Below are 27391 nucleotides of genomic sequence, written 5' to 3' on the forward strand. Positions count from 1 at the left end.
AAGTAAAACAAAGTGCCAACAAAGAGTGAGACCTCACACACAGGAAGACAGGGTTTTCTGTTTTGAATTTATGGGTGCCAACATATCCTGAATTAGATAAGTGGTTAAGAAAATGAATGGATGGATGTATTTCAAAATTCTTGGACATGGTAATAAATCTACAATAAATGAAAACTGAATAATTTATAATAAACTACATGTCTAAATTATCTCGGGTAAAGATCATTTACACCCATGTTGAAAGTCATCTGTATTGAGATGTTTTGTAGGCTACACAGCAGAATGTTGTTCACTTCCTGGTATGCACACAGATTTACGACAGAGACATGGGGAACATGGGGAGATACAGTATCTCCAGAGCTGGGATGCAGTTCATCACGTCGCAGAGAGCCTAGAGAGCCTGATAATGGGGAGATGTATGGGTCTGTATATGTGGGAAGTTTTGTGTCTGTGTGTAAGAATGAGGGAACACGAGGCAGCACTAAAACGTCGCACATGGTGTTCTGATGAACTGTGGGAATAACAATGGAAGAATTATATTTGTGACCGTGATGCTGTGTCTGGCTCTGCTCACAGTTAAGTCTGATTAACCCCTGTTACTTTCTTTTCTCTCTCTTTCTTTGTCTTTTTTTGATCTTGAGATCGAAGCGCAGACCCTTCATGATCTGCGGGTCCTCTGCAATCTTAAATAATAACAGCCCTCTGAAACGATGGCAGATCGGTTACAATCAGTTTGTCACTTTTATTGTTAAAGATTGAACATCAAATTTAGACCAGTCTTGCAGAAAGTTGGCTTCTTAAATGGAGCTGTTTTTGCTTTTGTTGTTGTAGCTTGGTATTGTACTAAATGTAGAATTTCTGCAACTAAGAAAATTATGACATTGATTTGTTTTTTCTTTTCTCTTTTTTTTTTGCCCGGCTGCCTCTTTGGCCACTTGGACACCTCAGTGCTCTTTGGCATTGGTCCTGCTTTGCCTGTGTCACAGCAATAGTGAGATTAAACCTATCCAAACAGTGACTAAACGCAAAACTAAACCAGGAACAACAAACGCAAAGAGTGCGAGGAAAAAACAACAGAAAAGATCACAGCCATGCAAATTACCCCGCTGTCGCTCCATCTGCCTTCATATGTGTGCTTAAATCAAGTATTTTAAACATGAGTTCTAATTATACAGCAAACACCAAAATAATGTTCATAGATGCACTCGAGGAAGAGCAATGTAGCTTCTCTTGTTATAATTTTACCGCATGTGACGACAGTAACAAAAGCTAATCAGGTAATGTTTCGAGTCATTCCCGTACCCTTTAGTGCTTTGACTGTTTGATCTTGTCACCCCATTGTTGTTTGCCAGAGTCCTTGATCTCATTATTATTAGTGCCTGCATGCAAATCACACGCAACCCACTTCCTCTTGTGTGGTGGGGGCGGCAGTCTGTACAAATGTGATAACTTCCGGTTGGTGGGTCTTACATACATAATACTTTTATTTTTTTTATGTGTTCCAGTGCTGTTTCCTCACTGGCGTATGCACACCGCGATGGATACACCAACTTTTGTTCTTCAATTGCAGGCAAAAGCGACAAGCATTTCTCAGGCTGCATTCAGGAGAGCCTTTGGAAGGGGACAGCCTTGTCATATCTGGTAAAGAAACACAGACTTCAAAGGATGCAGCCCTGAATGGGGCCACAGACAGCATGTGTACGAGAGCATCAGTGCACAGTGACGCACGCGGTGTAGACATTATTAATTGGGTTACATCATAAAACGTACAACACGAACACGTCTTCACGCATTATATGTTGTGGCTTCATTACTAAGGTCTTTACATGAATGGGCTTTGTCACTGATCATTTGTTTATAAAGCCATCAAGGGATGGAGCCCATTTTCTTTATGTGTTTATATTACTCATAAATATGGAGGACAATAAAGTCTGAGATCCCATGACTAATTTCAACTGACTGGGCTGAACGCTTGGACAGACTGTTTGGAAAGACTATCTGTGGAGTACCCTGCGGAAACATTTCAACCTTATGTAACTACTTCTAAGTTCAACATATTTATGACCAGGATGATGAGTCTACTGGAAACTGTATTCCACTGGTAATCTTTTAAAATGTTCTCTCTGTTCTCGCTCCCCCCCCCCACACACACACACTTTTTTCGTGTGTGTGTGTATTTGTGATCATTAGTTGGTTACAGTGCAATATTATTTCTTGTCTTCTCACTGCAAACTAAATTATGAGTTGCTGTTTTCTCAGCTGGGTGCCTGGGACAACAACAAAAAAAGAATCCCCTTTTCTAATCTGGATATGCCTGAGTGAATAACAATAGCTTACTGACTGCCCTCTGGTGTCAACTTCAGTAGGAGGGTGTCTTTTCTTTGAGGGGATTCAGTCTTCCAAATTGGTTGTTGAACATGAGTAACAATAACCATGATTTTAATATTATTTGCTCACAAGAGTACAAAAAAGAAATAAAAATTAAAAGAAATTATGCAACATGACTGCATTAGGTGATGTGGAGTTGGAGTGTCCTCTGTTGATCATGTTGAATTCAGGTTGTTATTTACATTCAAAAATGCAAGTAAATGTTATATTTTTTTAATGCAGCAAAATCTTGCTGCATTAATCTAAAAAAAAAAAGACTTTGCTGATTAATTGATAATCCAGATCTCATTACTTTTGCAATGACTAAGCATCTCTAAGTGTTGCCATTTTTGCTTTTTAATAGAAATTCAATATTTTATTTCCTCCGCACAATAAAATGCACATTGGAATGATGACATTTAGAATAATTGCCCTTTTTTATTATGAACAAAATCCCAAATGTAGCAGTGGCATCTAACAGCAAGACCCAGTTAGAATTGTTTTAATATCTACCTGTCAACAGATCCTGTCATCACGTGGATGCCACTGGACTCCTATTAAAATCTGCAGTGGGGGACTTGTTTCTTCCTCCTTGCACTTTCTTAGTCAAGGTCACAGCTAAAAATGAATGAGTAACAGGCTAACTTTGTCAAACTAAGCTCCATGTATCCCAAGAGTTTTCAATTAGCCTAACACCAGTGTTATTTTAGCTCATGTAAAGCAAGTAACATCCACATGTTCATAGAAATTTTAAGCTGCAGTAGATCGTATTCCAGTTTAAGAAGGTGATGATAGTAATACAGGCTCTCTTGTCAGTTGTTAAAAGCTAAATCATATTTTGTGCACTCTGGTCTGAGTGGATGAAAGAAAGAGATAAGAAGAGGATATCAAAAGGTGAAAAACCTAATAAAAACACACACTGGTGCACACAGTGCAGCGATGTTTAGTAGTTTCAATGGTGGTGTGGGGAACAGGTGTGTAGAGGAGAGCTCTGTATAGCTCCCAAACACCAATGACTTTCACACAATGACTGCTAACATTAAACTTCAAACTGGCAGTTTGATGATGGAAAATGACTGAGGCTGAATGCCTCTTCAAACAATGAAAGGAACTTCTATGCACTTCTTAACACATTAATTCAGCCAATCAAGTGGTTTCTTTGCAGAAAAGGGGTTAGAGACACTTTTCGCACACACTGCTCATTACACATTTGTTCCAGTAGGTGTCTGTGTGTATGTGTAATAAAACAGGTCACTGAGGTCACATCCTAACCTGCCAATATAGCAGTCGCATCATATACTGACAATATGAAATGATCAGCGCTGAATGAGACCTCTGGCCTTTATATGATACTGAATGCTCACCCGCTGTCGATAGAGACATTTAGGGAATCTGCAAAAAAGAAGAAGCCATCACATACCCATCCATCTATTCTGCAGCTTATCCAATTCAGGGTCGTTGGGTGGCTGGAAGTTATCCCAGGCAAAAAACAAGCACCCTGGACAGGTCACAGAGCTAACTCAGAGAGACAGACAACCATTTGCATTCACACTAACACCTATGGCCAGTTTACAGTTTAGGATCACCAACCTAACCCCATGTCTTTGGACTATGGAAAGAAGGCAGAGAGAACCCACGTAAATATGGGGGAGAACATGCGAACTCCAGCCAGATGGTGGATTCAAACCCAGGAACTTCTCGCTGTGAGGCAACAGTGCTAACCTGCCCTAACCACCTACCCTCAACTCCAACTGGTCACAAATCACTGCCCCTCCCTGACCCTGGTTCTGCTGGAAGTTTTCTTATGTCAAAGGGGATTTTTTTTTCTTCCAGTGTCACCAAGTGCATGCTCACAGATGATTCTATGATTGCTGGGGTTTTCTTAGTATTATTGTAGGGTATTTACCTTACAATATAAAGTGCCTTGAAGCAACTGTTGAATTGAACGAAATATAAACAACAGCTTTAGTTTCTGTCTAATAATGTAATATCGATATGAAAAGACCTTTGAATGAAACGGGTTCCTTTTAATTTATATCGTGTAGTCACCCTTTTGTTTACACATTTGTTCAGTCTCTGCTACTTAAAGTGCGTTATTATGCAGAAGTGAAACCCCATTAATATGTAAACTTAAGGTGCGAGGTGTCCTGACGTGCTTTGTTATGAAGTTCTGGCTCAGCTGGACACGCGCGCATAAATGAACAGTGGCAGTTTCATTAACGTCGTTATAAAGCCAACTCTACTTTTAATAGAAATGCGTGTCACTGTTTTGCATATGAAACGCACCTCGTGCGTTATTCTGTTTGCATTTTCTGCAGAGATGGTTTAACCCAAAGCTCGTCGCGCGATTGTGATGGAGTTCGCCAGGTTCAGATTGTTTTAAGCAGTTCTGCATTACAGTAAATAGTCTGAACAGCTGGCGGCTCGCAGCGCACCGCCTGGCGACAGCTCTCCAAGCTGATAAGTGCCCTGAAAGTAGCAAGGGAGGGGGGTGTTCCATTGAAGGCTGGGACTCGCCATATCCTCGACAACCCGGAGAGCTGTAAAGTTAAATTAAAGAAACCCCGCTGGTGATCTGGAGCATTAATAACTTAGTTTATGTTACATTTTTATGTGCCTTGGTGCGATCGGGCGCGCAACAGAAGGTGAGCGCACATGGGCGAACATTTGTCCGTTTGAGTCAGTGACCGAAAAAAATAACTGTGAAAAAAAAAGTTAAGCCGGCGACAGAAGACTAACGGGAGGCTATAATGTCTGATTCTTCCGACCCTCGTCAAGAGAACACACGGAGGGGTTCTGGTTTGGCACGTGGAAAAAGACCACCGGATCTGGAGCTGTCAGAAATTACTTTTAGTGAGCCCGAAACAGGGACACCTGTGGGCAACAACACGTTTTGTGAAAGGGACAAAATGCCAGAGGACGGGTGTACCCCCAACGATGTACCTCCCGTTCACCTCCACCCTTATTTTTCTCATCCCCGGATGTCTGTGCGGATGTCGGTGTACAGCACCGGGGTTCGTCCAGTCCACACCCGAACCTACATCCAAGGGCGCGTGTATAATTTTCTGGAAAGGCCGTCTGGCTGGAAATGCTTCGTGTATCACTTCACAGTGTGAGTGTTTTTATTTTCCTAATCACCCAGATCCACTGGGTATTCAAGGGCATAATTGCAACTCTAAGATCCTAATTAAACAGGGAGTTAATTGCTCATGTAGAGCCTTGGAAGTCCTCACTACAAAGAACTGTTAATCCTATGAATTTTATAAAGATGCTACACAGATATCGCAGCACAACCGCAGGTCCCATTAGGAACATTATATGGATATTTTAGTCTTACCGTGGCAGATTAAAAAAAATAGCATCTAATTCATCACAGACAAGAGAATCTTGGACAAAACAAGCCTTCACAGGAGGAGTATAGGAATATTATACAGATCTTTCATTTGGGAGACTATTTTCCCCAACACCAGTGGGCATTTAATTTTGCAGAACAGTTTGAGTGCAGCAGAGAGGTGTTTTGTATTCAGCAAGCCTCTGACAAGAGAACTTTAAAAACCAATTCAGCCCAGCAGGAAATGTTTCAGTGTTTTCCCTTCCTGACAGCATGATCAGTATGAAGGACTACCTTTTATAAAAACATAAAAGTGGGGTTTATCAAGTGTGGCTCAGGTTATATGGGATAAAGTACCACTGTCATGAAAATTAGAAAACTTTGTCTTTCTTGGCAAATGAAATGTTGTTACTGAGGATAAATACTGTACACCTCTGATATCATGCTGTCTTTGTGTTTCTTTCTTTCTTTTTCCAAGTGTAACCCATGTCCAGTAAACTCACAGTCTGATATGTCCAAGATGGAGAGTTCAGGCCCAGGTTTAGGAATGTGGGATATGATCTCCGAGCACAACCCCACCGTGTGCTGTCTGTCCCCACTTGCTGGCACTGATAGCAGGCAGCTAAACTTGGCAGCATGTGTGCTTTAGAGGAGGTAGTGGCCCTGTCTGGCAGTGCCACCCGGTGACCCTGTGGTGTCGGAGGTGATGCAGGGGAACTCGGCCTGTCAGAGCGGCTTAGTCTCAGCGGCTCAAAGGGAGCAAAGGCAAACACAGTGCAACTCAAACATGTTAAAACATTACTGAGAATGAGTTGACACTGTAAAGTTAGTACTGTACAATTACAGGAAAATCTTGCAATGGTGTCTCAAGAAGGCCAAATCACAGGGGTTTGATGAGATTAGGTTACATGTGCAGGTGATCATTTTGGAAAACTGGGTTACGAGGTTTCCTCTCTCCTGACATTTTTTTTTCAAATTGAGAAATTCTTATTTGTTGTTTTTTTTTGTTGTTGTCTGGGTTTTCTTTTTGAAAAGAAAAAGAAAAGATGTAAAAGTAAATGCAGGGCATCATAATACTCTGGGGATCACTGCAAGAGTCACACTGTACTTTGTATTCTGAAATTTGTACTAAATATAGTGATGTGCAAGCAGAATAATCACTTTCACCTTTCTAACTGTGTCCCTGTTAGCAGTGGTCATGGTCAAAGGTAAACAAAGGAGAAACTGCCACGATTGGGAGACGGAGGGAGTCTTTTTTTAGGACATTGGCAATTCGATGGCACCCTTTAATGGCAAAAATATTCTCAGTGCCGCACATACAGATTCAGCTTTTTGAAAAATGGAGTACATTTGAATATATTCAAAACGATTAGATTAAATTAGATCATTAGGTTTAATTTGGTGGCGTATTGTTGTGCATTTAAGACGGAGCTTTATTGCTACTATGAGAGCAGCAGGTGCTTGCTGTAAGTATGGTGTGTAACCATGCAGCAGGTTTTTAGTGTCAGCTTAGTACCTTGTTTTGCAAATGTTTGAGTGGGAGAAAGGCAGTTAGGAACAAGTACCGCCTTATCACTGCCCCAGAACTCAAACACCAGAGTGACCCAAAGCCTTATCAGAAGCATGTGTGTGTGTGTGTCTGTGTGTGTGTGTGTGTGCGCGCACGCACAGGTGAATGCATATGTAAGTCAGTTTAGTGATATAGCATGCTTTAAGGGTCTGAGGAATGCTTCATTATGTTTAAAAAGAAAGGGCCCATGCATTTCCTTTGCAATGATTATAAAATATACTTAGCTATTGGAAAGAAAGTCTTGCTCCACATATTGCTTTTCTTGTAGCACCACATTTAAAACGAGTCTTCAGTGCCACAGTAAACTCAGCATTGTGTTATGAAGCCATTCCACATGCTGGTGATGGATCAATCAACTGGGAAATGAAGAGAAAAATCAAATGAAAAGTGTTTGTTTTTTCAGACTAACAATCGGAGGATGTTCTGTCAAAGACAACTTTAATAAGAAGATTTAATAAGAAGAGACATCAAGTTATTCTTTTCAATTAAGCAAATTTTTTCCCTCCATTTTAGATGGAGCTAAGAGCTAAGTTACCCAGTGAAGCACATACACAAGACTACCCATCATCTAGGAGCTGTTATCTCTGAACTATTAACCCTAACCCCATATTGGCCAAAGTTTTGGCTGTGTTTTCTTTATAGTTTTTCTTTTTCTTTTGATTGATTTATCTCTGTTTTATTGCGGGGGGTTTCATGGTACGTGACGGCTGAATGAAAGAGCTAGTTATATGGTCAGCAGCATTGCTACTCTTATCCTGTCCCCCACTTTGTCTCCACACTCGCTGCACAACAGACTGCAAGTGAATCTGTCCATCAATAATAGATAGGAGCAAAGCTTTGAGCTTTTGTTTAGAGTTCAGTGGTGCCTATGTAGCTTAGCCGATGTATTATTTTGTCCGTTGCTACACCAAGCCCACGGGTGCCAGACAGCAACACAGAGCCTGTATTATCTATAGGCCTCGAGGTCAAGGAAGTGAAATATGATGGTGCAGTTATAGTGGAGAGGGACTGACAAGTTAGATAGTCTCAGATGAATATAAAGTAAAGCAGAAGTGTATGCTCAGCATACCGAGTGTGTATGTTTACAGGGATTTCAAACGCTCTGAAATAATTTAAGCGGTGCTTCACTGACAAATTACAACCATTAGCATAACAGAGTGTATGGTTTGGAAAGTTTGATGTTCAGCTGTGTTTCTTTTGATCTTCTCTTTAACTGCCTCTGTCACATATTAGCATAAAGTTTGACAAATTACACTATGTTCTTACCGGTGAACATTTTGACTTTTTTCGTGTAATGTGGCTCGCTCTTCTTCGATGTATTTACTTCCATTTTTACAGGCAGCAGTCTGAAGATGTCGTTTTGAAGAGTCAGCTTACTGTGCTGCATTATCTACTTGTTCGGTCCTTTCAGACAAGACAAGCTGCTTTAGCTGTGTTATGCACCAGCCCTGAGCAGGTTTCTCCTCAGTCTTTTATCTGTGTTGACGTGTGGCGTGCACATTCATGCCTGTGTGTGCGTGTGTGTGTGTGACTGTGTTTAAGCTAAACACAGACACGCACAGAGGGGGTTATTTCGATTCCTGGCCAGTCTTCAATGAACTGAAGCTGTAGCGTGTGGCGATAACACTGACTGGAAACTGTAACTCTCCATATGTAAAGTTTCCATACAGGAGTGTTTTCACGTTGGAACAAGACAATGAATATTTAGGGCTGTGGTGGTTTTGGAGGTGATGGGGTGAGTTCATGTAGCTTCAGGCTTCACTCGCCACTAAAGCTGCAGTGTCCCTGATATGAGTCTGGACTGTACTTAGTGCCAATGTTGGCACCTAAAGTAGATTAGACTAATGAAATTGTTTTTTTTTTCCTTTTCTTTATTTTTTTGTTGGTAGTTTTATTTTACATTTTTCAATCATCTAAGCATTTTACAGCTCCAGCTGTCACCATGTTTGTGTACAGTTAAATTAGTTACAGCTGTCATTCTTATATAGCCGGGAGTATAGAAACAACTGAGGTGTTGTTTCTCTCACACATATGTACACACACATACACAGTTTCTATGTGTGCACTGCAGTGATACAACAGATGGACTCTCTGCAGTAAATGTAGTTAGCATTGTTATTTCCAAACTCTACAGCATTATAGCTGCTAAAGGTTCTCTCTGCCGAAGAGCAGCAACTCATTTAGAAGAAGACTCACTTATTCACAGATGTTGTCACCCAGGTCAGCGTTGGTAACATTATACAGTGATATTTCCTTAGTAAACAAGAGAAATTTCAGTGGAGTCCTGCAATTAATCCTGGAACTTGGAGCTACGTGAAGGTTAATCAGCTGAAAGTAACGTCATCCAAATAACCTGATAATGTTATCTCTCTAAATGTCACAGGACTAGCTACATGTTTGCAGGTTGTCTCGGTTTTGGTTTAATTTGTAGATTAGGTAGCTCATATGTCACTTTCATCCAAGTGGTAATTTCAAACAGCATTACTCTTAGCCCTCCTACTCCTCCGAAAGAAACACTTGCTACATTTGCAGTTTGCCTTAAATAAATAATTAAATTAAACTTTTTTTTTTATCTTTCAAAGATTTTTATTTTACCTGTTTAGTTATATAAAATTTTTTACATTTTTCAAGTGATTATTCATGTTGTTTTCCGTGTGAAAAACAGGTAATTATTCACTATAATTCTGTTGCTGTTTGGTTAAGTAACATACACATATCCACTTGTAAATCTGCTTTTCCCAAAAGAAACAAAAATCACACATAATCTAGTGTTCTTTAACATGTGTACAATGTAGATATGTGCAAAGCGTTTTTGTTTTATCGGGGGGTTTTGATCAGTGAGCCACTTAACACTGACCTATGAATCATTCAGGTATAACCTAACTCACTGGATCAAGCAGTTTTGAGTTTACACACACGTTAGCAGAAAGCCCATTTTAAGATGTATCTTTAGGCACTCTCTTACTTGCAGCCTGTCACAAAAGAACATATAATTCTTTCCTTGAATCTAAAATAAATAAATAAATAAAATTCCAAGAACAGCACAGTTTGACAGGCATAAAATAGCATTTTTGTACCAACAAGGTGATTCCCAAAGAGCTATTGGCCAAAGTCTTGACACATCTCAGCATTGTGTACAGAGTGTCCTTCAAAAAATCAAAGGAAACTGGACAAGTGGAGGACAAAGGAAGAGGCAGCAACAGATGAACATTATAAGAAAGTCGTGTACTTGGTAAAATTGAGAAAAAAAAATCTAGCAATGACCTAACACAGGACCTGAGAGATGTATCTGGCCCTTCATTTGATCCAGCTACTGTTCACTGAAGCCTCATCAGAAATAGTCTCATTGGAAAAGCAGCTGTCAAGAAGCTATTCTTAAAGAAAGAAAACAGGGAGAAAAGGCTGAGGTACACGAAAACTGGACTGAAAATCAGTGGCAATGGGGCTTAAGGAGGGGTGAACACTATCGGTCATGGATAGGCTTCCTCAGAGCCCAGAGCTAAACAATACTTGAAGCAGTGTTGGGTTGTCTTGAGAGAGAATGGAACAAAAGGCACCCAACGTCCAAAGAATAGCTTTGAATGTCCTTCAAGCCTGGAGAGGTATTCCTGAACACTAAGATATTGCAAGAAAACTTGCTTAAGAGAGTTCAGGGTGTGTTTAAGATTAAAGGTAATCATAACTCTATTGACTTCAAGGCTTGTTAGAATTGTACAAACTCTGTTTTTCCCATTTATGTTTGCAGAGACACAGCAATACATTTGTTTCTGGGTTAGTCAAAGTTTTCTTCTGTGCGACGGCAAAAACACTGACATTGAAACAAGAATCCATTCAAAAGTTTTGCCCTTTATCAGCAACATTCCATTCCCAAGGTAACGGAAATGAAAAGCCAATCATTTTAACCTTGGCCCTCCTGGCAACTTTTTGGCGAAGTATCGCATGACAGTTCTGTTAAGCTGCCAAAGTGCGAGTACACTGCTCGGTAACACGGCCGTGGCATCACTGGTGACATCATACTGAAGTGAAAGAGGACAGTAAAATACTATCTTAACTGTGGTGTCATATGGGCTCAGAGATATGACTGGAAACTGTGTTTAACTCTGGTTCTCAGCAATGCACCGTGTGATTTAAAAGTAGATCATATGTGATGAGCAGCTGTTGAATTATTGGCTAAAGAATTGCAATGCTTAACACTAGCATTACTTGAGCTCTGTAAGCTGAGGTTACTGCAGTACTGCAATGATAAAAATTTAAAACACAAACGTCTGTCTTATTGGACTGAAGCACATGTGAGAAGGTTATGGGTTTGAAAATGGTTTATCACTTATATTACAGTTAGTCCTGCTTTTCCACCTTCCTTTAATGTCGTCAAATTAAACAAAACCTTTCCCTTTGACTTTTATGAACAGCAGAGGGGAAAAAATCAATAAAATTGATGTTATGTTACAAGGTACTGTGTAGACCTTTTAAATAATGTCTGCTCTTTTCTTTCAAATAACAAAAACATTGTTAGAATTTAATCTCAAGGTCACATGGGTAGTAGGTTTTTGGTGTAGTGTCACAGCAGTTTAAAGCTTTATATCAACAATATATATTACTCAAGTAGTATGAGGAGTTTCAGACATCTCATTGTTTCTGCATTTGAAATGCTTGTGACCTTGAGAGGGATAAGGAGAATGTTAAAGAGCAATTTCATGTTTGTTGATACTGCTTGTGGGTTGTGTGCAAACCAGTGTTCTTATTATTTGACAAGTTTATCATGTGCTTTGCATTCATATGGTTGAGTTCAAAAGGTTCCTACTATTTCCTCCAGAGGGCTGTCCTTGAATGTTTTCTCAGATTCAATCAAATACTTTTCATGGTAAAAATACAACATAATGCCATGCTGTCTGGAACCTTCTTTTTTTGCAAGGTTGTTCAGAAGCTTAAACCCAAAGCAGACACCAAAGCTGACTGAATTTTTCAGCTTAAATCAAAGTGTGAACTGCTGACATAAATATGAGGTGAGGTATTGAAAAATGGAGTGAGGATTTTGCAGTTACATGTCTTGCCTGGCAATTTATGCAAACTTTTGAATTAGGGAAAATAAAACTGATTCATAGTGATGATCCATTTGGCTAGTAGTATGCAATTGGATGTTATAAAAAATTATGGTGCTATGTATGAACTGTATTGTAAAACTTCATAAAACCTTTTAATCAAGATTAATCTATGTTCTCTTTCATTCTCTGCAGATTTCTGATAGTTTTGGCCTGTTTGATCCTCAGTGTTCTCTCTACCATTCATCAGTACCAGGCCCTGGCGCATACAACACTCTTCTGGGTGGTGAGTGTTCAATTTTAAAATTAAGAAAAGGAACAACTGAGATTTTCTTAAAGAACACTGGTTTGTGCCTGGTTTGTTGTTATTTGGTTTTTTTCTTGTATATAGAGCTTTACATAGTGTGGACAACAAATTTTACAATAGCTTTAATATTTCATCCAGAAGGTATCCCTGTCCGATGCTGGAACCGCCTCAACTGTTTAGACAAACAGTGGCTTTACTCTGAGCTCCTCCAAAATGACCAAGCGTCTCACCCTATCTCCAAGCAATAGTCAAGACATCCGATTCTTGTATCTCAGATATTATTCTTTTGGTCACTGCTCACAGCTTATGCCCGTAGGCAAGGATAGGAATGTTACCAAGTAGATGAGTTAAAGTATCTCTGTGTAGACTGTGTAGACATTAACATCTTTAAATATAACTTGTCATTATATAAAATTTTAGTGATACTGACAAGAAATTTTCATAATTACGTGACATTTTTTTATATTTATGTCTGTTTATGTAAAAGCAAAAAAGGTCCTTTTGTAGTTATTGTGATTATGACAATAGAGACAGACTGAGTCAGATACTGTATTCTGTAGGTGATTAGTTGTTTGCTGTTCTTTTCCCTTTTATCAGTTAATGTTTATTTCATCTAACCATGACCATTCCATGACCTTAGCTTAGAGTGAGGCCTATAAATAATGCAGCATTCTCATGCTGTAATCTCCTCTGAAGTGCTGAAGGCTCAGTTACCACCTTTTAATACATAATCAAACCAACCAGGACACAGTGACTGAAGATACCACGGGGGAAGAAAGAATTAATACTATGGATTCCAAAAAAAGATCTGTTTGCACATAATCATAAAGAAGGTGTTTGCTAGATGCTCAGTGACCCAGCGAGTACTAGAGGGACTACTCTCTCTAGAGGTACCAAAGTTTATGACATAAAAACAATCTGATTTTGTTCCTGATGGTCTGCTATAAGCTTCAAGTAGGCATACAGTCCCTGTGGAACAGGAGGTCCTGCTACCGTACCTCATGTTGTGCTATAATAACCACACACATCCACAGGTACAGTCACGGCCACAATTCACATTTCATTTGACAACAGAAACGAGTCATGGGGATCATAAGCAGGGGGCTACGAAATAGGTTTGCAATTATTTTATGAATATATTGTTTGGTGTATTGAATTCACTGACAGTTTCCAAGGTCCTCGTGTCAAATCTGCTGTGCCGTATGACCAGACAAACTACCAAATACAAGTCACGACAACACTTTCAAGCAATTGCAGACAGTATCGGGATCTTCATGCTTGATGGTTGCAGTGATCCACGAAAGGTAGCAATGTGCGAGTACAAGATAAGGAAAAGAAGACAGCTCTAAAAAGATGTATGGATATTTTTTTAAGGTTGTAGACTTACTTGTTAGGCTGTAAAGATATGCAGGGTGCGTTTGCCAAGAAATGCTGAATCTAAACTGGTTTTGTGTATTTTTAATTATCCTGATCAGCAGTCTGTGACCCACTTGTTTCTGAAAGACGGAAGAAGTGTGACCGAGGTTTAAAAGAATCCAAATCAAAAGCAAGATTCACCTCTTTTTCTCACAGCCTGTCCTCCCTTTTGAGTCTCCTCATCCGATCTTTTATATGACTTCTATCATCTGCTCGGCACCTTTGTTTTGTCTCTTTGTGTTGGCCTACGTAACACAAACAAGCCCAATTGGGATATAGAAGGCTTCTGTTCTTTGCTAAACAGCTATCTTTAAATCAGTTTTTAAAAATGATGATGGTGCAATTAACAGTGACCGAGTTACGATGTATATTTTGATTTTGCCTGTGCGATGTGATACGTGGATAAAGCACTGTCTAAATGTCAGTGTCACAGTTCAGCTGGTCGCTGATCAGCTGTTTCGCTTTCTCTAGAGTTCTCTCTCTCTCTCTCTCTCTCTCTCTCTCTCTCTCTCTCTCTCTCTCTCTCGCTCTCTCTCTCTCTCGCCAGGGCGGAACTCATTATGGGTTCACGCCCTTGGCCTCCGGCGGAGGTATGGCAAGAGGAATGGGAAAATGGGACAGGAATTATGAAGACAAGGGTGAGCAACCCATGCAAATAGGATGCTCCAGATTAACGCCGGAAGAGCAACAACGGCATTGGAGAGCTGGTGAATGCTTCTACTGCGGGGCCATATGGCCGTTTACTGTCCTGACCAGCCAAAAGACCGCGCCCGCCAGTAGAGGGGAGAGTACGGGTGGGCGAGGTTTCCTGTTCACAATCTCCTCCTCGCTTGATGCTTGCGGCTAAACTAATGGTTCGTTCTGTTTCTCACCCACTCCACGCACTAATTGATTCAGGTGAAGAGCAGAATTTCATTGATGAGTCCCTCGCTCAAGAATTAAAACTAAACACTAAACCACTGCCACACTCACTCCAAGTTACCGCCCTCAGTGGGCAACGTCTCCCGGATATCACCCACATTACTGAGCCAATATCATTAACCCTCTCTGGTAATCATTCTGAGACGTTGCAGTTATTTGTGTTTAAGGCTCCTCTCACACCACTAGTCTTAGGGTTCCCCTGGTTACGTCAACACAACCCAGTCCTGGCTTGGAGGAAGTAAAGCATTCTAGGGTGGGGAGAGGAATGTCATATGTCTTGTCTAAAGGCCGCAACTCCACCCGCAAACCCTCAGAGTAACCCCCCACCATCAGAGTCACCCGATCTCTCGTCTGTGCCCTCAGTCTATCACGATCTTAAGCAGGTTTTTTGTAAAGATAGAGCACGTTCTCTTTCCCCTCACCGGCCGTACGACTGCGGAATTGATCTTCTCCCAGGCGGCCCATTTCCTACCAGCCGATTATACAGTCTTTCAAAGCCTGAACGGGACAGCATGGAAAAGTACATTAACGAGTCGCTCGCTGCAGGTCTGATTCGCCCGTCATCATCCCCTGTTGCGGCGAGGTTCTTTTTTGTTGCTAAGAAGGACAAGAGCTTACAGCCGTGCATAGATTATCGAGGCCTCAACAATATCACCACCAAAAACAAATACCCACTACCACTACTGATACCACCCTATGAACTGCTCCAAGGGGCCACAGTTTTTACTAAGCTGGATCTGCGTAACGCGCACCATCTGGTTAGGATACGAGAGGGGGACGAATGGAAGACGGCTTTTAACACACACTTAGGCCATTTTGAGTACCTCGTTATGCCGTTTGGTCTAACCAGTGCCCTAGCTGTGTTCCAGGCCTTTGTCAACGACATGCTCCGAGACGTCCTTAACCACTTTGTGTTCATCTAACTTGACAACATTCTCATCTTTTCACGCTCCGTCTCTGAACATGAACGTCCGGCTGGTTTTGCAACGTCTTCTCGAGAACCATCTCTTCATGAAAGGTGAGAAGTGTGAATTTCATGTGACCATGGTTTCCTGGGCTACATCATTGAACAGGGTAATCTCAGGCCCGACCCAGCTAAGGTCCAGGCTGTCATTAATTGGCCCGTCCCGACAAACCGCAAGCAACTCCAAAGTTTCCTGGGTTTTTCTAATTTCTACAAACATTTCATCCGTGACTACAGTAAGCTTGCTCTCCCACTAACTCGTCTCACATCTCCTAAGATTCCCTTCTGCTGGGAGGAGTCAGCACAAAGGGCTTTCAGCCTCCCGAAGGCTCGTTTCTCCTCCGCACCCATCCTGGTTCAACCTGACCTCGGCCTGCAGTTTGTCGTGGAGGTGGATGCCTCGGACACAGGGGTGGGGGCCATTCTATCCCAGCAACAGAAGGGTAAGCTCCATCCCTGTGCCTTCTACTCTCGCTGTCTCTCATCTGCTGAACAAAATTATGACGGTGGGGACAGGAAACTGTTAGCCATTAAGCTCGCCCTAGAGGAATGGCGTCCCTGGTGGAGGGCACTGCCCACCCCTTTGTAGTTTGGACAGACCATAAAAATTTGGAATATATCCGGTCAGCGAAGCGGCTTAATGCCCGCCAAGCTAGGTGGGTCTGTTTTTCACAAGATTTCAGTTTACTGTAACCTACAGGCCAGGTTCCCGCAACACCAAACCCGACGCTCTTTCTCGTCAATTCACTGCCTCTGAGGAGACTGCTCGAGACTCTCCCATCATTCCCCCCTCGTGTGTTATTGGGGGCCTGACGTGGGAGGTTGAATCAGCCATTAGGGAGGCCCAACGAACAGAACCAGACCCAGGAACTGGTCCTCCTGGACTACTCTTTGTGTCCTCCTCTGTCCGGTCACAGGTGCTACACTGGGCACACACAGCAAAATTCACCTGCCACCCAGGGGTCCACCGCACTGTCTCACTCCTTCAGCGCTTCGCTTGGTGGCCCTCTCTCATCAAGGATGTCCGTGAGTACATAGCAGCCTGTCCAGTCTGCGCTCAGAACAAAGGTGTTAATCAGTCATCCTCTGGTCTCCTTCAGCCCCTGCCTACGCCAAGCCGCCCCTAGTCCCACATCGCTGTCGATTTTGTCACGGGCTTGCCACCTTCGTCAGGTAACTTTGTCATTCTATCATTGATCGTTTTTCTGAAGCAGCTCACTTTGTTGCCCTTCCCAAGCTTCCCACGGCCCTGGAAACTGCCCAGCTCCTGACAAACCACATCTTCCGTCTCCATGGAATTCCGGTGGATATAGTCTCGGACAGGGATCCGCAATTCACGTCTCGCGCGTGGAAGGAGTTCTGTTCCTCCCTGGGGGCTCAGGTCAGTCTTTCCTCTGGCTTTCACCCGCAGACTAACGGTCAAACGGAGTGAGCCAATCAGGAGCTTGAGGCGGCCCTCCGATGCGTGGCGTCGACCCATCAGACCACCTGGAGCAAGCAGCTCCCTTGGATTGAGTACGCCCACAATAGCCTCACCTCCTCGGCCACCAGAGTGTCCCCTTATGAGGCGTCTCTGGGTTTCCAACCACCTCTGTTTCCGGCTGTAGAGGGTGAGCATTTCGTACCTTCTGTCCAGCAGCACATCCAGAGGTGTCGGCGCGCTTGGAGGACCACACGGGCTGCCCTTCTCCACACGGCTGAGCGGAACAAGCGCCTGGCGGTTTATGCACCCGGACAAAAGGTTTGGCTGTCGACCAGATTCATTCCGCTTAGAGCTGAGTCTAAGAAACTGTCTCCTACCTTTATTGGTCCCTTTGTGATTGACTCTCTGGTGAACCCGGTGTCGGTCCGTCTTAAGCTACCCCGGAACATGCGGATCCACAATGTCTTTCATGTCTCTCAAGTGAAGCCCTGTCTTTCCAGCCCCCTGTGCCCTCCTTCCAGGCCCCCTCCGCGCGCCCGGGTCATCGATGGCCATCTGGCCTTCACCATCTCACGCATCAAGGATGTCAGGCGCAGGGGGCGTGGTTTGCAGTACCTGGTGGATTGGGAGGGCTATGGAATGGAGGAGCGGTCTTGGATCCCACGTGCGGCCCTTCTGGACAGGAACATGCGGGCGTTCCATGACGCTCATCCTGAGAAGCCTGGGGGTCGCCGGGAGGCTCCCGTTGGGGGGGAGGGGGGTACTGTCACGGCCTGGAGGTTCAGCTGCTCGCTGATTCCCCCCCAGGGCGGAACTCGTTATGGGTTCACGGCCTGGGAGGAGGAAACAAATGTGCCTCATCAGTATGGATGGCATTTAAGCCAGGTAGCAACGGCTGTTCTTTGCTGGATCGTTGTGAGAATCTCGTCAGTGAAAGTCAAGCGTCTAGCAAGTGTTTTTCCATGTAGTTGTGTGTTTGGACTCTAACAAGCATTTCTTTGTGTGCAGACCCTCTGGACTGTTTTCCCTGGTGTTCCCTGAGTGACGGGTGTCCGAGTGGATTCGTGTTTGGAGAGAGACAAGAGTGTTCACCTGGATTTCCCCCGGAGCCCTGCCCCTCTCACCTTTGTATATAGCACTGCCCCACACCTTTTGTATATACACTCATTGGACATTGTTCATTAATAAATTCTCTTGTGTGCATCAATCCCTGGAGTCCAGTGCGTGAGTCCACCTTGTACACCGTGACAGTCAGAGTAAACAGATGTTTCATTTTGACCAGTTTGTTGTTTTGAAACCCCAAATGTCAGTGTGTGCTGTTTAAAAAAAATATCTATTTCATTTATTGGTGGCCCTGACCGCTGCATTACAAAGAAAACAACAACAAAAAACATTTTAGGGACAGTTTTGCTCATACTTTATAAGTGACTTTTCTACAAACAATTTCAGTGTGTCCCGCTGGCCTAAGAGGGTAAAAGCGCCTCCTCTAAAATCAATAGTAAATGAGATAAACTTAACCCCGAGACACCAGCTGCTGAGCACAGAGGAGCTGTCTGGGTGATGAGTGAGTCACTCAAGCTTGGATAAAAGAACCTAAAGAAAGGATAAAAAGGATTTTGAGGAGGACTGGAGCGTGCCACATGTGACAAGTTCACCTTGGCCTGAGGATAATGGGATAAAATAGTCATGGTGGGTCATGAGCCGGCACATCTCAAATCCTACAGGTTTATTTTCTGCTTCATATACAGGGCTGCTGTGCGTTCTTCTGTTTAAAAGTCAGACTTGTAATTTAGAAAAGAAACCAAAAAAGTCTGAAAGTCTTTTGTTAATAAATACTATGGTATCATCAAATATACATGCATTTTATTGCAACCTGTTTTTCTGCCTTAGGTTCACCCTCTGGAGATATTTAATCTTCTTATTCTTCTCTTCTACACAGATAATGAATAATTAATATTTGCTGCTAAAATCTCAAACATTCATCTCTTCCATCCTGCATCCCTGAGGGATTGTTTTGTACTTTGTGCTTTCTAGTTTAGAGATTTGCTCTGACCCTGCTACTCTTTCATTCTTTCCTCCCCCACCACTGAAGCCTCTCCTTTGTCTTGTTTCTTTCTTCCTGTATGCTCAAGGTTAACAGAAACCACTCTGTTCTTTAGTTGGAGATGGAGCTTTGGCTGGCACTGTGTAGTAGTGTTTTTGGCCAGATGCTTGGCGGTTTGCCCAAAGGATTCACATTCTCAAAAGAATTTGTTTATTTCTTTTTGGATCCAGAGCACCGTGACCTATTTAAAGTATAGCTGCATTGTTTTTGAGTGTGTCAAAGTGCAAAGGAATTCAGGCAATCTAAGCTGGCTGACCTGGAATTTCACTAATGAGACCAGTAACTCATCCTTCAGTGTAGATTACCATTACTAAATACTAGTAAATTACTAAATAGATTGGTGTCCTTTGGTGTTCACCCCCCAAAGGGTGGGATATAGTGAGAGTCTAACATAAGGGAACGATGCAGGAATGAGAATCAGTGATTTGTCTGGGTCAAAAAAAATCTAATAGCGTGGAGACAATGATTTCAGGAGGTGTTTTCGATTTGTTGTCACCCCCCCCCCCCTTGTGGTTCTCATAATAAGAGAAAAAGGATGGAAGAAGCAGAGTTGGGTGGGTGTGTAGGGGTGAGGGATTTCTGAGGAGTGAGATCTAGCGTAGCAGTGGGGTTAGGCACGAGAAGCTGGATGAGAATGAGGATTGATCTTTGCCACCTTTTTTTTTTGCTTGTCCCCCCCCCCCCCCATTTCCCCATTTTCCCTTCCGTAAATAGCTTCCTTGTCAAAATGTGCTGCATTGTTTTCTTCTAAATAATAAACAGACAGCTGTGTTTAGGTTCGATTTCTGACCAAAGGACGCATCCTTAAGGTCTTATAAACAAAAAATGATAAATTCCTAATCTTAACTAATAATTGTTTGCAAAATCATTTTTCTCTCTAAATTCCGAAAACCACATCGTCTTAGCTCACGTCTTATCTTCTCTGTGACTGATGGCACGTTGTCACCTGTCAGTGAAATAGAGTAAAACTACTGTCAGTATTCTGTGCATCTATCAGCTGTCTATAACACTGTCATCATGTGCAGACACAAGACACATAAACACTAAAAAAAAATTGCTCTACAGTACCCGAGGTAAAGAAAACTTTTAACTCAAGCTCCACGATTTACACCAGAGCTTTTGATGTAGAAATCCTTGCTGCAAAATTAAATACTTTAACATTTTACATATTAGCTTCCAGGAACACACTTTAGCATATTAATAATCCAATTTTCATTTTACAAGGTTTACATTTTTAGCTCAAATAATGAAAACAGCTCCAAAAGTTCTGAGATTTCGCCCTTAAAACACAATTTGCTCATCCAAAAAAAAAAAGAAAAGAAAAAAAACTAAGGAAAGGTTAGTGATTTACTGTCAGACAGCTGCTATCCTGAGACGTGGAGTTTATTGTTGCCCCATCAGTGCCGCCCACATAGTCCGAGAACCGCTGGGTTACACAAGCAATGTAGCTTTTAATGGTAAGCATATCTTAAATATGTTGATAGGCTGCTTTTAGGCTTTGCTAGCTTTAGGCCAGATTAGTTCCTACAATAGATGGTAAAAAGTTACCATTGTTATACGGCCCACTGCTTTTGCGCCACCATTTTGAAGCCTTTAAGTTTGCAACTTCCGTTTTAGCATCTTGATTTTTTTAAACTGGGTGGAACCACATTTGACAAGAAAATGTGGCTAAGAGTAGCACTGGCTGCTAATTTGGTTAGCAAGGTGCATTGACAGGCTAATACTCAAAGATCTTAAAGAAATTTGGACTTACCTATCACATAAAGGTACTAGGACACTAAACAAGCATAACTTTAAGCCATAATACATTTTAAATGGGTTATTAAACTATAACTGCTTTGCTATTATCACAAAGAGGGAACTTAGCTTAAGAGTACACAATAGTAAACATTTTTCTGCCACAATGTGACAAGAGGCGCAGGTCTGACTGTGGGATAAGACTTCTAACTGACAATTCCTTAGCCAGTGAGCCAGTGTGATACCATAGCTAATCACCATTTTAAAACATAGTATGACTGAGAGTTACAAAACAGACTGAACCTGTTATTCTGTATCACCCATAATCAGTGACTGAGAACATCAGCTCAAGTGAATACAGTGGTGCAGTCAGAAAGCTGTTTTCAGTTAGTGTTCAGATACAGTATGGCTTTAAGGCACTTTCACATTGGCTATTTTTCTGGCTCTGAAACTGTGTCAATGCTTGGATTTAATTATTTGGGGCAAGCTGCAAATTATATTCACGAAACTTTCACATCGGCTAATTAGTCAGTATAACCTAAGAAACTGTCACTGGGCTACCAGCTGCTATGAGTTTTCTCTCCTCTACACTAGTGGTCCCCGGGCCTTGGACCGGTACCGGTCCGTGAGTCGTTTGGTACCGGGCCGCGAGAGCTGAGGCTCAGATGTGAAATGTATAGTTTTCAGGATTTTTATCGGTTTTCAGCGTTATTTTGTTATCGTTTTTATCATTAACTCGGTTTTCCTGGGTCTTTTCACGTGTGTTATGAATAAATCTTATTTTTTTCGGTACCGGTACTAGTTTTATTTTGTTGTATTTATCCGCGACACCTTAAAGGCCGGTCCGTGAAAATATTGTCGGGCATAAACCGGTCTGTGGCGCAAAAAAGGTTGGGGACCGCTGCTCTACACTGTCATTGTAGACAACTAAGCTAGGCTAACAAGCTGCTGGCTGTAGCTTCACTGTACAGAAAAATGAGTGGAACTTCGGATAAAATCAAGTATCTTTTCTAGAATGTTTAAGTTTTTGTTTTATCAAAAGAAAAATATAAAAATCGATAGTTTGCCTTCCTCTTCCTTCCTAAAGCCACCTTAATCCTTGGGTAACATTTGCATGTGAGCAGCTAATGTAGCTTCAAGCTGCCACAATCAGCAGTAATGGGTGGGCTACAGAGGTCTTATAACCTACTTTTTTTCTCACTGTACACCTCCAGATTTTTGTCAAATCCCAGCTGATGCTGACTCAAATACTCAAGTCACTCTGAAATATATCAGATCTTATACGACTCTCTCCGGAGATAGAAAGACTTTATGTAACATTGCTCACATATATATTCTTCAAGATTTAATAACTTGGATGCGTAAAATAATCAAAATCCAGTTTCAAAATCAACTAAATAGAGATAAAGATTATTGAACCACCTGTCAGAAAGCACACGTACCTTATTTTATTGGGTACATTAAATTATTTTAACAGCTGACTCAAATCAATGGTGTGATACAAATAGGAAGTAGCAAATGGAGTATGCACAGAATGAAAATGAATATTTGACAAATTGGAAGTGTTATCAGGTTTATCTTGGTAATTAATAATATTTTATCCATATTATTTGTAACACAAACATTGTTTTAGTCAAAGCAGCTGTTCAGCCGTTTTTGGACCGAACATCCTGCAGCAGCATCTGATGTTTGTTTGTTTTTTTCTCCCTCCCTCCCTCTCCCTCATTTGTCTGACAGGAGATTGTCCTTGTGGTGTTCTTCGGCGTGGAATATTTTGTCCGCCTTTGGTCAGCAGGCTGCCGCAGTAAATATGTTGGCATCTGGGGCCGACTACGCTTTGCCAGGAAGCCAATATCTGTTATAGGTAGCAACACAACCCCCGTGCACACACACACACACACATATCTTTACACATGCATGCTGACAGACATATCACTCCCCACCCACGCACAAAATTTAAACAATATCTGTAATATACCCTGAGCTTTATCCCAAAATGAGATATTTAAGACAAATTCAGCATGAAATTAAAACTGTCACTGCAATATTTCTTGCACCTTCAGCTTGTTATTCTTAAATTTGATGCCTTCAGGTGTTTTTTTTACTATGTTGCAATGAAAATTAGTATTAATAATGTTTGTAACCCTTCTAAGCTAAATTGATTAATAGAATCACTCTGAAATGAAAACTGATGATAATTTCCTAAAATAACACTTTCTGTACTTTCTTCTTTGACCCCCACCGTCCCACCCCACCCCCATATGGAGAACAACACTTAATTGTATTAACCACCATAATCATGAGTGTAAAAATATTCATATTATATACGTTATTGGTTATGGCATATGTAGGCTTAAGACCCCTCGTTCTCTATTAATGCAGATCTGATTGTAGTTGTTGCTTCGATAATCGTGCTGTCAGTGGGCTCCAAAGGCCAGGTCTTTGCAACCTCTGCTGTAAGGTAAGAGACTGTGTCTAGTATGTACATCAGAAACTTTGTGGCCATAAGTATGAAGATGCTTTCTGTACCTCTGGCCTCGATAACATAACTATGTGCCCCTGCACAAAGCCAGATCCATAATGAATGGTTTCATCAGTTTGGGGTGAAAGTTTGTAGCCATGACTGTATGAACGTACTACACCTCTGGGATTAAACACTGAATTGCAAGCCAGGCCTATTGCTCACTGCTCTGCAAGGGAGAAAATTATACGAGTTTGCTCTAACATTTGTAAACGTCGAAATTCTTTACATAGGAATGGAGACCATTTATGATATATGTGATAAAGATGCACACATGCTTTAGGTATCCAAATATTTCTAGCCTTATTGTGTGTGCATGAATATTAACATTCAATTGCTGTGCAGAATAATATCTGCATATAAACACTTTCTCTTTTCCTTTTCCTGTTTTTTAATTGACCAGGGGGATTCGCTTTCTGCAAATCCTGCGTATGCTCCACGTTGACCGACAGGGAGGAACATGGCGTCTCCTGGGCTCAGTTGTCTTCATCCATCGGCAGGTACACAATCACTCCTTTAAAGGCTTCAAATTAGATTTTACGTCCAGAACTATTACCACCACCAGAGCTTCGGAGCATTATTAGTTATCTGCCAGCTTTCTGTCAGGGGATTATGCCAAGGATAGTCTGTCCTCTTCATGTTTTATTTTTCCTTTCTATGCGGTATAAAGAGAAGGTCCTCACATGGGAATACCTCATACAGTTAAATGAGTATTCAGCCGAGAACCACAACAAAAGCGCCACTGCGTAATAGCTTGGGTTTTTGGGTTATAGGCTCATCTGCTGGAGAGGGCCATGTCTTTCTCTAGGGTATCATTCAGCTGAGACACAGAGGTGGACATGATTAGCCCCAGTGGTCACAGTAGTTGTCCTTAATGTAAGTATAAAAAGAGAGAGTGATGAGCAGGGGATCAAGGATGTTACTCATATAGTAACACCTACCAAGCTTTCTTGTATTGGCTGTGGCTGATTTTGCTTGCAGCTGAAGCTGGTTATCATCAGCCACTGACCTCTGCTATGAATGTCAGCACAGGGACATATTGGGGCATTTTCAAATCTGATTTCTGACTGGCTGTAGAAAGCACTTTAGCTTGAAGGTAAAAAAAAACTAAAAAAAAAAAAACTGGTTAAGTTTGGAATGTATGTGTTATTGAAGGAGAGTGCAGTATCTATCACAGCTGATATGCCTAGGGGATGAGTTCTTGTGAATCTGCTAAGTTCTGTTTCCTTAGAAACCTCCTTTGTGTTGCATGCTGTGCTCCTAATTAACCGATTGTTTTAAAAGGTCATATTCACCTTCTCATGGTTAGTTCAGCTAAATTACTATTTAATAAAAACAAATATACACACAAATATACAATCTGCAGTGAAAACTTCAACCCAAGAGTGTTGTGCTGCATCTGACTAATTTTGAGGAAGTATATAACATTTCCTAGAAAACAAGAAAAGGTTGACAGAGATAATGAACATAGTTTATGCAGTCCATCTTTTTTTTTTTAATTTTTTGATTTCAAATGTATGCAATCAAGATGTTATTGTTTTTGGTTTATTTCAAGGGTTTAACAAAAGTATTGCATTAACCTTTTAGCAATTAAAGTCAAGTATACAGAATTATATATATGTCTAAACAGTTCCTAACAGACAAGCAGTTTCATGGTCAAGTCTGGATATTTTCGTGATTATGCTATGGCAAATTGTGCAGATGAAAGATCTGGACTTGATTTCAAGTGATGAAATCAGCTGTCCACTGGAACATTCAGAGATCCAAGGATCCAAAGTGGTGCATTCTTAAAAAGAATGAATGCATTGGCCAGCTCAGCAATAACAAAGTGCCAGGACGACAACGGAAGACGACTAAAGTAGACGATCACAGTATTCTTTCCACCTTCACAACATCTGGCCAAAATGCCTTCATGACTGCAAATTTTTATATCAAAAGTTTCTAACAAAGTGCAAATCACTGGTTGCAATCCAAAAAAGGAAAGTCAGATTAGACTTTGTCATAAAACATCTAAAGGAAATTGACAAGATCTGGGGGAAAAATAAATCCTTGAATGGATGAAACTAAGATTAACTGGTATCAGAATGATGGCAAGAGAAACAAATTGAGAAATAAGTGAACAGCTCAGAAGCTTATTACAAATCTGAAAGATATCACATCATCTGTCAAACATGGGTGAAGGTAATATTGCACAGGCATGTGTGGCTGTCAGGGGAACCAAGTCACTAGTGTTTATCAATGATGTGACTGGTGAAAGAAGAGCTTGCAAATGTTCTCTACTCAGCTAAATCCTGCAAATTGATTGTATGGCATGTGAGACTACAGATAGAAAACTACCCAAAAATTTTCTCAAGACGAAGAAATTCAACTGACAGGTCAGTCACCTGATCTCGACCGAACACTGCATGCTTTTCACTTTCTGAAGGCAAAACTGAAAGCAGAGAGATCCACAAACAAATAGGAACTGAAGACTGCTGCAGTAAAGCCCCGACAGGACATCTCAAGGGAGGAAACAGCATTTAGTGATGTTCATGGGTTTTAGACTTCAGGCCGTCATTCAAAGGATTTTCATCCGTGTACTGAAAACAATCACGAGATTTAAAATTACCCATGTTCATTTGACCAATTCGTTTTGAGCCCTGAAAATAGAAAACTGTGTATAAAAATGACAGTTATTTCTAAACAGTTAATGCAAATGTTTTGTTATGACCCTTGAACTAAAGCTGAAAGACTGCACTTGAATCCCATCTTGATTGCTTGATTTAAAGTCCAGTGTGATGGTGTTCAGAGGGAAAACTACAAAAAATCATGTCACTGTGGACCTAACTATAAATTGTGCCTTTCTTTGTCTTTCTTAATCCTTTTAATCATCTTGTAACTCCCCCACCCCCCAAATTTGCTTAGAATACACCTACAGCACGCAAAACCCTGTGGGACTTATTTCAGGTTGTCTCAATTTTCCAAACCCTGCTAGCTGAGAGTGACAAGCCTTCACTGATGTAGACCATTTAAGGGTTTCACTGCCCAATTCCACTCACACACTGGCTGGGCTGTTCCTAAATGGACTCTGAAAGGAGAGGACGAGTGTGAGACTGACTCTAGGAGAGGCCTGGCTAAATTCAGTCCTGATTGCAGGCATCAGAAGTCATCATGTGTAACATATAGGGAGCTGTTCCATGAGAACCACATTCATCACATCCATGCTTTATTTTTGTTTCACCTTGCACTGCAGCCACTGTGGGTATAGTTCTCATATCTTCTGCTAAGGCTCTACACAACTCCAACAGCCGTAAGGGAAATACATTGTGTACTCTCACAACAGCCAGTGCAGTAGGGGTCAAGTTGCCATCAACCAGCTGGTCTCTGGTGTATTGTATATAATATATGTTCCTTTGTGAGTTTCTTGGTGTTATACAGAGCAGGAATATTTTGCTCCGCTAGACTCTCGGATAAACGCATGAAAGTGCAGCCCCCCCTGTGTTAACAGCTGGAGTTTTTAAAGTCAATGGAGTTTCATTCACTCCAATCAGTATCCAATCCTTGTGTTATAACGGCATTTACATACACACACAGTGGCATTCTAGTGCCTGTGGCTCTGAACACAATTTGCACAGTTGCTCCTGGCTGATACTGGCAGATGGGAGACACACCTCGTGAATGTGTTTGCCAGGTCACGGCGGCAGCAACACAT

At 41.6% G+C, this 27391-nt stretch overlaps 1 protein-coding gene across 1 annotated transcript in view; it reads left to right on the forward strand.

Moving 5' to 3' along the window:
* The first annotated feature begins 4878 nt into the window (after positions 1-4878).
* The window catches only part of kcnq1.1 (potassium voltage-gated channel, KQT-like subfamily, member 1.1), a 44070-nt gene continuing 21557 nt past the window's right edge, over positions 4879-27391 (forward strand). The window contains exons 1-5 of the mRNA XM_006793786.3: positions 4879-5479; positions 12503-12593; positions 22917-23043; positions 23562-23640; positions 24104-24200. Of these exons, the coding sequence (XP_006793849.1) occupies positions 5118-5479; positions 12503-12593; positions 22917-23043; positions 23562-23640; positions 24104-24200 (756 nt within the window). The 5' untranslated portion in view covers positions 4879-5117. The remainder of the gene's footprint in view (positions 5480-12502; positions 12594-22916; positions 23044-23561; positions 23641-24103; positions 24201-27391) is intronic.

Source organism: Neolamprologus brichardi, chromosome 1 (assembly GCF_056152115.1).
Source record: "Neolamprologus brichardi isolate AB-2024 chromosome 1, ASM5615211v1, whole genome shotgun sequence".
Lineage (NCBI taxonomy): Eukaryota > Metazoa > Chordata > Actinopteri > Cichliformes > Cichlidae > Neolamprologus > Neolamprologus brichardi.